Source organism: Astatotilapia calliptera, chromosome 7, assembly GCF_964374335.1.
Source record: "Astatotilapia calliptera chromosome 7, fAstCal68.1, whole genome shotgun sequence".
NCBI lineage: Eukaryota > Metazoa > Chordata > Actinopteri > Cichliformes > Cichlidae > Astatotilapia > Astatotilapia calliptera.
In genome coordinates, this window is record NC_137428.1 from 45,265,902 (window position 1) to 45,279,567 (window position 13,666).

Sequence of the window (13,666 nt, forward strand, 5' to 3'; positions counted from 1 at the left end):
AATGATCATTTTCTTTTGGGTGCTCCCTTTAGAAGTCCTAACAGAAGATCAGCATCATCTCACCCTAACTCTATCATTCTCTTCTGCAACCATATCCTCCTTCACTACATCCATGAATCTTCTCTGTGCTCCATAGTCAACATTCTTCATCCAGTATATCCACCATCTCTCCTCTGCCCATGTCCAAACCATCTCAACCCTGCCTCTCTAACTTTGTCTCCAAAATGCTCAACCCTCTGATATAATCGTTTAATCCTGTTCATCCTGGTCATTCACAATGGAAAATATTTCAACTCAACCTCATTCAGTTTTACCTCCTTTCTTGTTAGTCCCACCATCTCCAAACTGCATCGTAGTAGGTCTCACTACCTCCTTGTAAGCCTGGGTGATTTGTATCCCTGTGTTACAAATCACCCAACACTTATCTCCACCCTGCCTGCACTCTCTTCTTTTGCACTCTATTGCTTTGCAGGCTATTTAAAGCAGCTTCACTGCTCTACCAGTTCCCTTTTCTTCCACACACTTGGATTCTGTCTACTGACTTTCATCCCTCTTCTCTCCAGCGCATACCTCCACCTGTTCCCTACTTTCACTACAGATCAGTGCCATCTGTCAACCTCTCCATCATCACTGCAAACAAGAAAGGGTTCAGTCAATCCCTGACCTTGAACCTATCTGGCACTCTTACAGTCCTCCTACGTCCTTCACCAGCTTCACATAATCCTCTGACACTCCTCGTGCAGTACCACAGTGCCTCTCTTGGGCCCTTATATCCTTCTCTAGGTCCACAAAGACGCAGTGCTACTCCCTTCGACCTCTATACTTCTGTCAACACTCTCAAAGCAAACATATTTGTAGTGCGCTCTCTCAGCAGAATGCTGCTCACTCATCATTACCTCTCTTCATAACTTAGCTTTAACAACTCTTTCCCATTGCTTTGAGATATAATTCATCAGCTTTATCCCTCTGTGTTACAGCTCTGCACATCAGCCTTGTTCTGGAAAATCACTATAAGTAACTGATCATTAAGATAGTCTAAGGGGTATTGTAGTCAACATCTTGTTAAAATAAATGCTTGAAAACAGTTAAAATATCTAGAACTAGAAAAAAATAATCAGAAATGCTTTTTCTTGTAGTTAAAATGCGCATTTTGTCATTGTTTCTTAGAAATGTGTTAATAACTAGGACCTCTGTTTACATTTCACTGTTATTGTGCCTGCTACCAATATTAGATTAAGGAGCAATATTCAAGCAGGACTCTGTGAAATCAAACATCATCAGTGACAAACAGGAGAGGCGGCGGCCTGAGCAGTCATTATACACTGAGGAATACAAGTAAAGCAAACTAGCAGCTGTTCTCACCAGTTGCTTCATTAGATGTAATACATGTCCTGTCTGTAAATTGCACATCAGCTGTGTAAGATTAAAATATAAGCCTTACAACTGAACTCTACAGAATAAATGGTTTAAACTTACACTGTGTCCAGATTTAAAGAGTCTCATGAACAAAAACACATGAATAGATTCTGATTTCTCTGACTAGTGTTCTGTTAACTGGACAAACTTCTCAAGCAGCTTGTTTAGCTAGATTAATGCACCCTGGTGATGAGGTCTGAGTCACAGTTCATCATTAAGATGCATTGCTTTGGCACCTTGTGGAAGCTGGTACACATCCAGACATGCTTGAGCATTGCTTAGGTCGTTTCTGTGGGAAGGAAATCGCAGTGGAGACAATCTGCATAACTAATGACGTCACCAACCCTAAGGGACCAGCAAATCCTTGAATGGTGCAAATATGCAGAACCAGTTCAGGACTGGGCACTGGGTTAGTGGGAAAGGACCTGAGTTGTTGACTTGTATTCAGAGCTATATCTGGGATGTCTAAGTCAGACAGCACATGCAAGCTTGGTTAGCAAGCAGTTACTATTAAACATATCACTTCACAATACCTGCAACACAAACTTTTTACACCACACTGAAAGCCACAACAACTGTCTGATAATTCCATCAAAACGCTCCAACAGTCACCAACAGTGAGTGGACTGCAAATGGAAGCAGGCTTGCACAACAGCTTAAGCTTCGCTGTATAAAAGTTGTGGGATACATTTGAAAACTATAGAGAAATAAAACTGTTTGTTGTACCAGGCTGTGAATGTGTCTTCTAATGCTGTTTAGTTGAGCATTTTACCATCAAACTCGATGACGATGGACTTGCAATAAGCTGACGTGGAGCTTCAGCAGTTGCAGGAACAACTTTTCCACTGTGGAGTGAGCTTTTAGTTTGAGAATGAACGCTCCAAATATGTGATGGATCCTGCAGAGAAACAAAACCCAGCCGGTTGTATCTGGTGGTGCTGGTATCAAGGTCAGCTGATTTCACAGTATGTGGGACAGCCAGTAAAAACACTGCATTTTTGCAGCAATACACAAAAAGTCCTTTATTGTATTTTTTTTCCTTTTCACCTTTTTAATGATGGCAATTGATCATCTCTTTTTGTACAACAAAAGAACAGCTTTAAATGACTGATAACCCAAAGAAATGCAAACATATCAAATAAAGTCAAAACCAATTTTGGGTGTTGTTTAGCATTTTTGTTTCGCGCCTCTCCTCGGATTCCCATCTGCTCTCGGTTTGGTTTGAACTTGGCACAGAGGCGCGTCAGTCTAGTCCACTGCAGTGTTCTGGATTTCAGTTCAGCTGTTTCTGTCCAGATAGAGGTCTGCTCTTGGTGCTGGTCCTGGGTCTGATTCCTGGTCCGGTCGGCCCTTCTGTCGGTCGGGGTCAGATGCGGGTGAGCTGGTGCCAGAGGCTGGATGGCAGGATGCTTTCCACCTTCTCCATGATAAAGTTCAGAGGAGCAAACAGTGTGCTGAGGAACTACAAAGAGAGACAAATACAGTCACACAAACAGAATGTTAACAGGGCAGCCAGCATCTTTTCCCTGAAATACACCACGCTGCATTCTGGCTGCAATGTGGCCACAGGAACTGACTGCATCCGATTCTACCAGATGGAACAAAACTGTATCGGAGACACGCAGCAGTGTATCGAGCCACCACTTTAAGCGCTTTTTTTGTTATCTAATAAAAGCAATTTTACATAGGTGCTGCATCCCTCACAGAGCTGTGGTGTGTAGATGGAGTCAGGTTCATACTATCTGATAACATGTCTCCCTGACTGCTGTTTATAAATGGACAACTGATAGCAAGACTCCCAAATTAATTTATATTAATATTTGGTTTGTAGACAATGTGCTATTTATCTGGATGGTTAATATAAACTTTGAACTGACATTTAAAAAACAAAAAACATTTTAAAGAGTGCCTAAGCCGGCAGGATAGGGTGGTGGCTGTGTATATCACCTGTACATAAAAGATGAACACTGCTTCTCAATGTTGCAGTACTGTCTAACAGTCAGCAGGGGGCACTCCCTTAACTTGTGACATCAACAAACACTTTCTTGATGACTTCCTGGTTTCAACTGGGGGTTTCAGTACAAGCTGAGCAAAACATGGAGGTAATTTTGTAAAATATGGACCACATTTGATAAAGACGGGAAAGGTCAGCAGCTGTCGATGGCAGGTCAAACTTTGACAAATAAGAAAAAGGCTGCATAACCGTGTGTCTGAATTATCTGAAGGTTTGGGGGATTTTCCTTTATTTTCAGCTGTGAGAACAAATAAACTTTCCACTTCTGCAGCATGAATCCTCCATCAGTGCAATTCAGGCCTCATTCTCAGATTGGCAGTCTGACAACAACTAGCAAGGAGGAGGTGAGGGGTGATAGGGGCTCCACCTGAGCAGCTCACGGAAGTTCCTACTGTCTTAGATGTCAGATAAAGGTCACGAAGAGGGGTTTTTTTTTTTTGGGCGGGGGGGGGGGGGGCAGAAAGAGACTCCACCTGCATGTGTGAGCTGGGCAGCTGGTGGTTTGAGGATTGCTTCACACATCAGATCTCACATCTCCATTTTAGCTTCAAAGAGCACTTCAAAGTAAATGTGTGTAGTAGTGTTTGAACAGTGTGGGCGGCAGGGAGAGACCTGTCCAAGACACCATGTTAGCATGAAGTTTTATTGGTCTAGGGAATCACTGGTGACTTATACGTTTAGCAGCTCTTGTGCTGCTTTTACATTCAGTCACAGTGGGAACCCGACTTATTTACCCAAGCAAGTTGATGTACTGATCATTTCATCTATTCAGATATTAAAATGAATCATTGAACAAATGTGGAATTTAAATATCGATCTATGAGATCAAAAAGTAAACGTAGCCAGTAGCTATGTATTCTCCTTGGAAGCCACCTGTTAAGTTTTTCTGGAGTCAACTTTAGTCGGAAAACATTCCAAAAACTGTTAGAAAGGCCTCATCTGTCCATTCAAGGTTCCCCATAAAACATCAAGTCTGCAGTAACCACCAGCATCTGTGATTAGCATTACTGTGATCTGGTATGTCTTAGTGTTTGAGCAGCATACGTTTTAAAATACTTTTTATTTATGATTTCAATAAATGATTTAAACTAACATAAGCAGGTATGTAATTATTCCTGGTTTCAGACTCACTGATAAATACATGCAATGTGTTCCTTGCAATGATCTACCTCTCAGCAGGTAGATGGTATCTGCTGATAGTGTCACATCAGGGTGGAGAGATGACCTCACCCACATTCCAGGGGAGCAGCACAGAGCTGCAGGCTTAAAGGAGGAGGCAGAGGGTGGGCAGCGCCCTCCACTGGCTGCTCATATAAAAGATGGATGTGTGAAGGTTGCTCCAGAACAACAACAATTGAAAAAAAGTACATGGGGGAAGATGTTTGGCTACTATAGGTGTTTCTATCAGTTGGATCCTGTTGATACTTTCACATAAAAGAGACCGATGAGGTGAGCATGTGAATCAGATGAGGGGCAGAGTAAGTCTGATTCCAGGGTGCTAAGGCTGGCTACTAGGACACTGAACTTCACCTCCCTGGTGGAGTCTGGTGAGGTTGAGAGATACTGGCTCGATATACAGTAGCAGGGATCACCTCAATCCATGGGTGGAATGAGCTCTGTCTAAAAGCGAAGCTGACGATTCACCGGTCAATCGATGTCTCTGCCCTGACCGTTGCTCACAAGCTCTGAATAATGACTGAAATAACAGAAATGAGTTTTCTCTGAAGGGTAGCTGTGTTTAGCTGTAGAGGTTGGGTGAGAAGTTGAGTCATTCAGGAGGAACTTCCTCACCCTGGCCATTTCCTCCAGCTGGATGGATGGATGGATGGGGCAACTGCTGGCAGTGTGTTTGAAACTAGTTGCAAGACAACACTTGTGGAGGAGAGCTCAAAACTGTGAGTAATTCTCCCACGTTTGTGATTAAAAATAGATCCAAGAGAACAGTAAAATGCACATTGTTTTTAGGAGCATGTGCAAATAACACATAATATGTGAGCATGGTGAAGTTATCACATGTATAGCTGTTGGTGGAGCTGAAGCATGTTTCCTCTGATGGACATGCACGAGCTGACACCAGAAGTGTGTTACAAACCACATGTGTTTAAAAGCCTGTAAGAGTCATTTGTCATGCTACCTTTTCCAGTGTGGAAGGAGCGCTCTCTTTTCACTCACAGCTAAAACACAAACTGCCTGTGTGCACAGAAACTGTTTGTTTACTCCATGACCTTTACATCTTTCAGATTTCTACTCTGTTTTGCTGCAGGCTGACAGCCATTGCTGCCCCTTCCTGTCACTGTGATACCTGTAGCACCCAAGGATGAGTCCAAACAGGAACCACAGGGTGTAGTCCACGACGTTTATTTTTATTATTTTGCACATCATATTAAAGTTTCATATAATCTACTAATAAATTGTGCTATAATGTCCTAGCTTAAGCTACCAAGCACTACACAGTCATGGGATTTATTGTCTCCTCTAGCCAGTACAGTCCTTACCCCATTGGTCCACGACACCCATTTAACCATTGAACTGTGTGACTTCAACAGATTCTTTCTATGTTTCTATCTGTGATAAAAGCCTGCACGTCTAACTCACTGTCAAAAAGAATGCAGCCGCTGAGGGTAGCACAAGCAAAAAGGTCAGAAGTCATCCAGTATGTTATTTCACCCGGTAATTTGTTTTTTTAATGAAAATAAAGCTATGGAGAAAAGGTCAAAGGTCACCGAGTTATTCTCTGAAGACTCTTCACAGAGAAGGACACAGTAATCTGGACATTATCTGTGAAATTCAAGTTTTCTCCTCATTTTTTCCCCCTGTGTGTGTGTGTGTGTGTGTGTATACACTTACAGCTTTAGCAAACACTCCCATAAGTTCAGGGAACTGGTGTGTGAGCAGAGCCAGCATGGCAGTGAAGGAGCAGAGACCAGCTGTGAAGAGGATGAAGAAGGGCAGCTCCTTCTTCGGGTAGACCGACACCTCGTGAAACACTGCTTCCACGCAGGACGGACACACAGAAACACAATATTAGTTCAGAGTACGACATTTACATCTCTTACTCCTCAACACAACCTTCACTGGGGGCTGATTTGTTTATTTTCAAAATCAACAGTAACACTCTCTTGTGGTAGACATCCACCAGCATCTTCGAGGATCGCGTCAGTTCTCAGCACTAGATGCTTCATGACTAAGCTACCAAACGCTGCTTATTTTAAGTTTCAAAGGAGCTCATTAAGTGTCCTACGCTTCAACTTTATCCAAGACGTGGCAGCCCTGACACTAAAAATGAAATGTAGCTATATCAAATGTGCACATGTGGTTACGAACCCTTAAAAGGAGCAGACAGTATGGGCATGTACCAGTCAGACTTACAGTCCTCCCATCACATTACAATCGGTATCACAACTCTCCATGATGTTCTCAACCAAATCATTTTTTCTAAAAGCAAAGTTCATCTTTCTGGCTTTTACTGGGTAACTATCAACAAGATGGCAAATTTGAGGGCAGGTATTCTAAAGAAAAACAACGAAGGCAACCTTTTCTGTTGAGGAAGTTTAACAAGGTCAAACATCTCACAAAGTCTAACACATAGCATGCTGTCATGTTTGGCACATTGATTCACAATTTAATTTCTTATTTATGTTCAATTTTAATTAGCTGAAATAAACATGCATGTCTTTTCAGAGACACAGACAGACCACTGTGCTGCTTCTCGTGGCTGTAGGCCAGCTCAATCAATGAAGGGTTTGTGAGTGAAGACAGACAAGCTTCTGGGCAGACATCAAGACAACACTCACAATCAACCTCCCACACACACACACACACACACACTCTGTGAGCCAAATTCTCAAATTAAAGTGTAACTTTAAAAAAACAAAACAGCTTTTTCAGCACAGATGTTTGACATGAAGCATTTTTTTCTTCAAAGTTTACAAACTCCCAAAATTAATTAAAGGGATTTAAACACAGAAATTTACAACAAGTTCCCTAAAAAATATATATAATATAACATTTTTGCCCTGACTGCATTGCACAGTGTGCGCGTGCATGTCAGAGCGTCTCTTACTGGGTAGCAGCTCTCTGTCTGCCGTCTCTGTACAGATGGGGTAAGGATAGAACAGGTGACCCTTCTCCAGAGGATATGGGATCATTCTGAAAGCTACAAACACACAAAAACACGAACAATTAATAATTAACAACGAGCTCCAGAATCATTCGTGTTCAGAAATAATCACCACTAAAATTTTAATACTGTCAGTTTACAGTATTTGTGTGTTAGCATGTACTTACTGCCCTCCCAGGTGCAGTGCAGAAGGTTGAGTGCCCCCTCCACCCTTTTCCAGTGCTGTAGGTGGAAGAAGGCGTAGGCAATGGCCTCGCTGTCGCCTCTTTTCAGAATGTGTTCTGGAGGAAGAATCAGACTCTTCATCTCAAGCAGGTACTGATGGGAACAAGGAGCAGGAGGAGAGAGGAACAAAGGAAGACAAGGAGAGAGAACAAAGAAGACATCTGAATGAGAAAGGAAATGAATTAAAAGTATCTCAGCATATCCATGAATAAAGTTCAATACTCACATTCAGCCCACAACAAAGCATGACACAGTTACATTATTACAATTCAATGCACCAAGTGTGAACACCAAGCTGTTTGACTGGGGCCAGCATACTTCCTGCTCCAACATCATTCTGAGACGGGGGTTGCTATTAGCTTGTGTTTGCTGTGTGTTTACAGCACTGGATCCTCATTTATGACCTGGGATCACTTTACATGCACATTTATTTATTTTTTCCCCCAGTTATAACATAACACAAGGAACAACGTTTTACATGGACTTGGTCCACCTCTTTTAAGTGAATGTATAAATTAAAGCACTGGCAGTAGCAAAGAGATCACAGCACCCACCAGAAGTGCCTCATAGGTGAACTACATTTGGACAAACTGTCAGTAAAGGAAGTCAATCCTGGAAGAGAAGATATGCTCAACATATCCCACTTTAAGATTCATCCCACCAAGCTTAACTTCTCATTATGTATTGCTTGAATTTGGTTCTTTCGTTTTTTATGCTGAATGTTGTTTTGTGTGACTCACACAGGGGCTACACGTGTAAATGAGCAGTTCTGCTATGAGCTGGCATATTTACATCTTTCTTATCGACACATCTCTGTTTAACACAAACAATCTGCGTGCAAGTGTGTGTGTGGTAATCTCAACTCACTTTGGGGACATGAGGATTGAACTCGACCGCTCTGTGGATGGCTTCTACTGCGTTCATCTCTGCTGTGCTCAGCCCTCTCCTGGATGCGGCCTCTGGAGAGAACCTGCACGTGCACGCAGACGGTCGTGATTCTACATCATGAGGTTACTTTGATCCATACCTCTCATGAATAGATATAGTAACAAGCAAGAACCAACATTTTACGAAGTGTTAAAAACAAACTAAATTTAAGCAGCTGCAGCATTTATTATACATGCCACACCCTGAACAATCAGGCAGAAAACTCACTTGTCACAGTAACAGCGCTCAAACCTTGGGGTGTCTCACTCTTTCTACATCATCGCTATTCTCTCATTGATACTGAGCACCTCCCTGGAGCCATTTTCAACCCTATCTTAAACTAAATAGCAGTACAGGAATGTCAGATCCCTGAAGAACTGTATGTGATGAAAAGCAATACTCACTTGTCCGATACCGCCCTGGCTTTGAGCAAGGCTGCTGTGTAGCATATTGTTGCAGATTTAGGTAAGCTAATATCTGTGGAGGAGACAAAAAGACAGACAGAGACAGAAAGGACAGGGTGGAGTTTAATGAATGTGGTAAAAGTTTGGAATTACAGGTAACAGTTCGAGGGGAGGCCTGTATTTAAGAATACTGCAGATGCCCACAGGGGGTTGTGAATGAACTTAATGAGTTTGGGTTTCACCTGTGTTTTGTTATCACATCTTAAACTTTCTCTAAGTGTGATTTGCTCTCTTTTTCCAGTTGTGTCATATAAATATCTATAGACAGGAGTAAAAATGTAGTTTCAGAACATGCTGGGCATCCTCAGATAACCCCATGCATACTTCCTGTGTGCGTCTGTGCTCTAACGAAGGCAGAAAAATGATCTTATAAACAACACCTGGCCAAATGCCTGTAGATGGTGTAACACCTGCTTTACAGAATACATCTTAACAGATGCAATTTTTACTTGCAAATAATAATTACATTTTCGCCTGTATGGATTCGGCCCTGCTGTATAAGATATGTGGTCAGAAATGGCCCCGCTCTGGCATTTTAGTTGTTAAAATAACTCGGGCTGCTTGAGGAACAACAAACACTCGACAGGGAATGTGGCGTCTGTACTCGGCTACCTTCAAGTAACTAAATACAGCTTTGTTAGTACAGTTACTGAGCTGCTCACAGGTGGCTGAGTGTCGCTCACCGTCATACTTGGCCAGAACGGCCTGGACGTCGGCGTAGTTCTGGAGCTCTAGTAGCGACTCCAGCAGGTTTTCGTGGATGTTGAACATACTGAGGAGAGGGAACTCCTTCATTAACTGGAAAACACACAACTGTTGTTACATGTAATACCAGACAGGGGGAGACACATGCACAATCAGCAGACATGAGCTTTGGGTCATCACTGTATTACCTCAAAATACTCTGTGACTGTTTATACTGAACCCATTCAGAAATGAATGCACAACACTGTGTGTGTTTCGGTTTGTGTGGGTTTTCTTCTGGCAGGTTGTGTACTTACATCTCTCATCATTTTAACTGCTTCTCTTGTTCGGCCGAGCTTTCTGGAGCACATGGCCAGCCTCCTCTTTATATACACCAACACATTGGTGTCCCTTCCTGCAAAAACAGAACTTAGCTCAATCAGATCACGCTTACCGTCCTTTTTATTAAAATGCAACAGAGGCTGAGATGGACCAGGACTACCATTCATACTGTCGCTTGATTATTACTGGCTTAGGAAAAGTGTTAAAGCATGGATTACACTCACTGTGCTGGGCTTCATATTGTGTACCATGATGTTGGAGCTGTTGGCTGCGGCGGTAGCAGCCCTCTCCAGCTTTTAGCGCCTGTTTAAATAACCGCTCAGCCTCCATGATGGTGGTGGCCTCCTCCTCTGCCAGCAAGATGTACGCTGTTGCACAGCTGTAGATGGGGATGAGAAGAAGTCAGGGAGTAATAACTAACCTGCTGCATAGCCTCTTATACACTCATTAATTCATTTACCGCCTCTCAGCGGGGTTCCTCGTTTGCCGACAAAGCGCAGCTTCTTTGAGACATAAAAATGCTCCTGAGCCTTGTGTGCTTGTCAGCAGCGTCTGACAGATCACTGATCAAAGAAGTTTTCCTCTGAGTCAACCTGCAGTCACGGCCTTGATACAAGCTGGGAGCAACATGTAGTGCTGACACAGTTCCTCTGCACTGTCTTGGTTGTCACAAATGCTCCTAAAAATAAACCTGAATTTCATGAAAAGAACTAAAGCTGGCTTCCTCTGAATGATGGAAGCACCCGGAAGGCCAGTCTGTGATGAGAAGCTTCAGATCCGCCCTTGACACAAACAAAACCTGCAGTTTACAGTTTTCCAATTTATTACAAACTGATGTGTGTGGACCTAAAAGCAACAGTAGTGTTTGGGACTTGGGGTCTGATTCATGTTTGTGAGCTACTTTTTTGGTAGAAGTTCATAGTATTAGTTTTGCAAAAGCATATTTGGTTGTACAGCATCTAGATGGGATTATGTAAATACTAAATATTAAAAGATACGATCAGCTCTTAGTTTTGATTTTCAGCTTCCTAACTGGAGTCAGCATAAAGCCATTATCAGTGATTACAAGTTAGAAAAATAAAAAATAAAAATGTATTTTTACCGACATTTCATGGTTTGAGCTCGCAGGCCATTGTGTGCACACCAACACTATTGCTACTCATAATCCTTCTACTTCCTCCCTGCACCTTCATCCTCTTCCCCAAACTGAAATTCAAATTAAAGGGTCACAATTCTGGGCGGAGATCCAGAATCCAACACAGATGCTTGACTGAAAGTGGTCACAGTGAAACTTCCAGGGAGAGATGTATAAATAGCAGCCGCGCTGGAAGCATCACAGTGGTGCCCCAAGACACACTGCTGAAGAGAAGACTGGCCAAACTCAAATCAGATGTAGTACTTATGGTCTGCTCATTTGTTATTATTTTTTATATAAAGGTTCCTTTGATTTCATCTGGTATGTGCACAACATATGTTTGGAACAACCATCAGAAAAGCACCAGTTAAATACAGCTGGTCAAATTGACCAAACTCAATTTGATGATAAGAGATTTAATTTGGAAAATTCTTTTGACTAAATTTCTAGCTCTGACAAATATAGGTAAAATATCAAAAAGCCTTCTGAAGGAATGAAACTGAATTTGTCAAAGTCTTGTCATATGTTCCAAGGATGGCCTGATACATTTCCAACAGAGCAGCAGAGCACTGCAGTGCTAAAGATACCCTTCCCCTGCTGCTTTGTTGTTAAATGTATGTAATGTCTCTAACTGATTTCTTCTTTGTTGTGGTTGTATTTATTTAACACTGTCCACGGACATAAAATGAATTTCCAGAAGGATCATAAACTAAATCGAAAGAGAGCGGACCAACAGTCAAATCAGGGGAGATCGGGCTGTTGAGCCAATCCTGTTGTTGCAGTTGTAAAGTCAAGGTTAATGAGAGATTCAGTTTCATGGTGCTGATTGTGGTAAAATGTAGGTTGCTGCTTTCTTTGCTAGACCGTATCCTGTTTTCAGTGCTCTGTGTGGATGAGATTAACATACTTATAATTTCTGGAATCAATACTGAGTTGTTAAAAAAATATAATGTTCTTAAACTGTGTGCATCCACAGTAGAAATACAACTTGTGGAGAAAAAAACCCCTTTTTGAGCGACTTATTAGATTTTACGAGTAATTCTACACATTAGTTTTGTTTTAGTCTTTATTTTCCCTCTTCTGTCTTGTATGATTTAGTTTTATTTCTAGTGGTTTGCCTTTATCAGTCTATACTGTGTGCCATTCTTGTTTTGTTCTTTTTTAATGACTACTGATATACAGACCATGGCTCTCTCCAAATTCATTCAGACATGGATCTCAGAAAACTGCCTTAATATCTACCAAGAGGGCTGCAGAGTAGCTAGACTCTCTTTAGGATTATTAGAATTTGCTTTTATTAATACCTTCAACCCATGACATAATTTTAAACTCACTCTTCAAGCTCCAGAGCTTCATGTGCTGCAGAGATGCGAGCCTGTGGGTTCCTTTCTCTCCACGCCTTCTGCATGACTGCCACCACACAGAGAAACACATTAACATATTAATATGTCAAAGGGGTCACATTACGCCCTCCGCACTTAAATCAAATCACATGGTTATAAACACAGCATATGTATGAATGTGTGTTTGCTTACTGGCATCAGCAGGCCGGAGGTGGTCTGAGTCACAGGTGAAGAAGGTTTGATGATCTTGTGCTGACAGGTTCATGTCATAATATGTCAGCGGCTCTCGACCTGTTACCCAAGTATACCTGGACACCAGCACAGACAGAACGACACGCTTTAATAATAAGCTACTGACTGGCACATTTTTGACAAAACACAGAAAATGAATGACGCGTCTCTGCTAAAGCTCAAACAGAAAACAATTCTGAGTTTACAGCTGAAGAGAAAAACTGGATAATTACAACATGAGGAATCAAAAAGTGGGGGATGACTCAACAGAAGGAACACAGGCAAAGACATCAAAAAGATAACAAAAGAAGAATGGCACATAGAGACAGACAAATCAGTAGGGGGAAAGACATAAAAATAAAATCACACAAAGGCACAAGAGAGAAAATAAAGACCAAAACAAATCTGATGACACTCAAGAGGCAGGAAAGTTGACACGAGAAAGACCTGAAAGACTGGAAAAGCAAACAAGAGAAGACACAGATGAGAAAGAACGATGGAAAAGTCAGAGGAAAACTGACTCCAAGTGAGCTGGACTTCAGATGCAGGTTGCTTTGCTGTTGTCACTCACCGGTTATATTCGGCTCCGCGGAATAAATTCAGTGGATTTCTCCATACTTTACATTCTGCAGAAGGGAGACACAAAGAGCACAACAGTAGTGATGAGCGTCAAGGGCAAAGTTGGCACTGAGCTTACTCGGCACACTTCAAAGGGTTCGCCTGCGCATTCTGCCATCTCTACCCTGCAGCTCCATGACTGGCACG

The 13,666-nt window shown here is 42.1% G+C and overlaps 1 protein-coding gene across 12 annotated transcripts in view; it reads right to left on the minus strand.

Moving 5' to 3' along the window:
- Window positions 1–2,411: 2,411 nt before the first annotated feature.
- LOC113026206 (suppressor of tumorigenicity 7 protein homolog) overlaps window positions 2,412–13,666 on the minus strand; it is a 59,423-nt gene continuing 48,168 nt past the window's right edge. For 4 of the 12 annotated variants that reach the window (XM_080304551.1, XM_080304556.1, XM_026174712.2 and 1 more), the window contains 12 exons: window positions 13,473–13,527; window positions 12,863–12,978; window positions 12,662–12,737; window positions 10,417–10,571; window positions 10,168–10,265; window positions 9,850–9,964; window positions 9,107–9,179; window positions 8,643–8,745; window positions 7,718–7,868; window positions 7,494–7,586; window positions 6,278–6,420; window positions 2,412–2,878 (listed from right to left, as the gene is read on the minus strand). In XM_080304551.1, the coding sequence (XP_080160677.1) occupies window positions 2,783–2,878; window positions 6,278–6,420; window positions 7,494–7,586; window positions 7,718–7,868; window positions 8,643–8,745; window positions 9,107–9,179; window positions 9,850–9,964; window positions 10,168–10,265; window positions 10,417–10,571; window positions 12,662–12,737; window positions 12,863–12,978; window positions 13,473–13,527 (1,274 nt within the window). In that variant the 3' untranslated portion in view covers window positions 2,412–2,782. Of the gene's footprint in view, window positions 2,879–6,277; window positions 6,421–7,493; window positions 7,587–7,717; window positions 7,869–8,642; window positions 8,746–9,106; window positions 9,180–9,849; window positions 9,980–10,167; window positions 10,266–10,416; window positions 10,572–12,661; window positions 12,738–12,862; window positions 12,979–13,472; window positions 13,528–13,666 lie in introns of all 12 variants that reach the window. The other 8 variants (XM_026174714.2, XM_026174716.2, XM_080304549.1 and 5 more) reach the window with 3 other exon arrangements.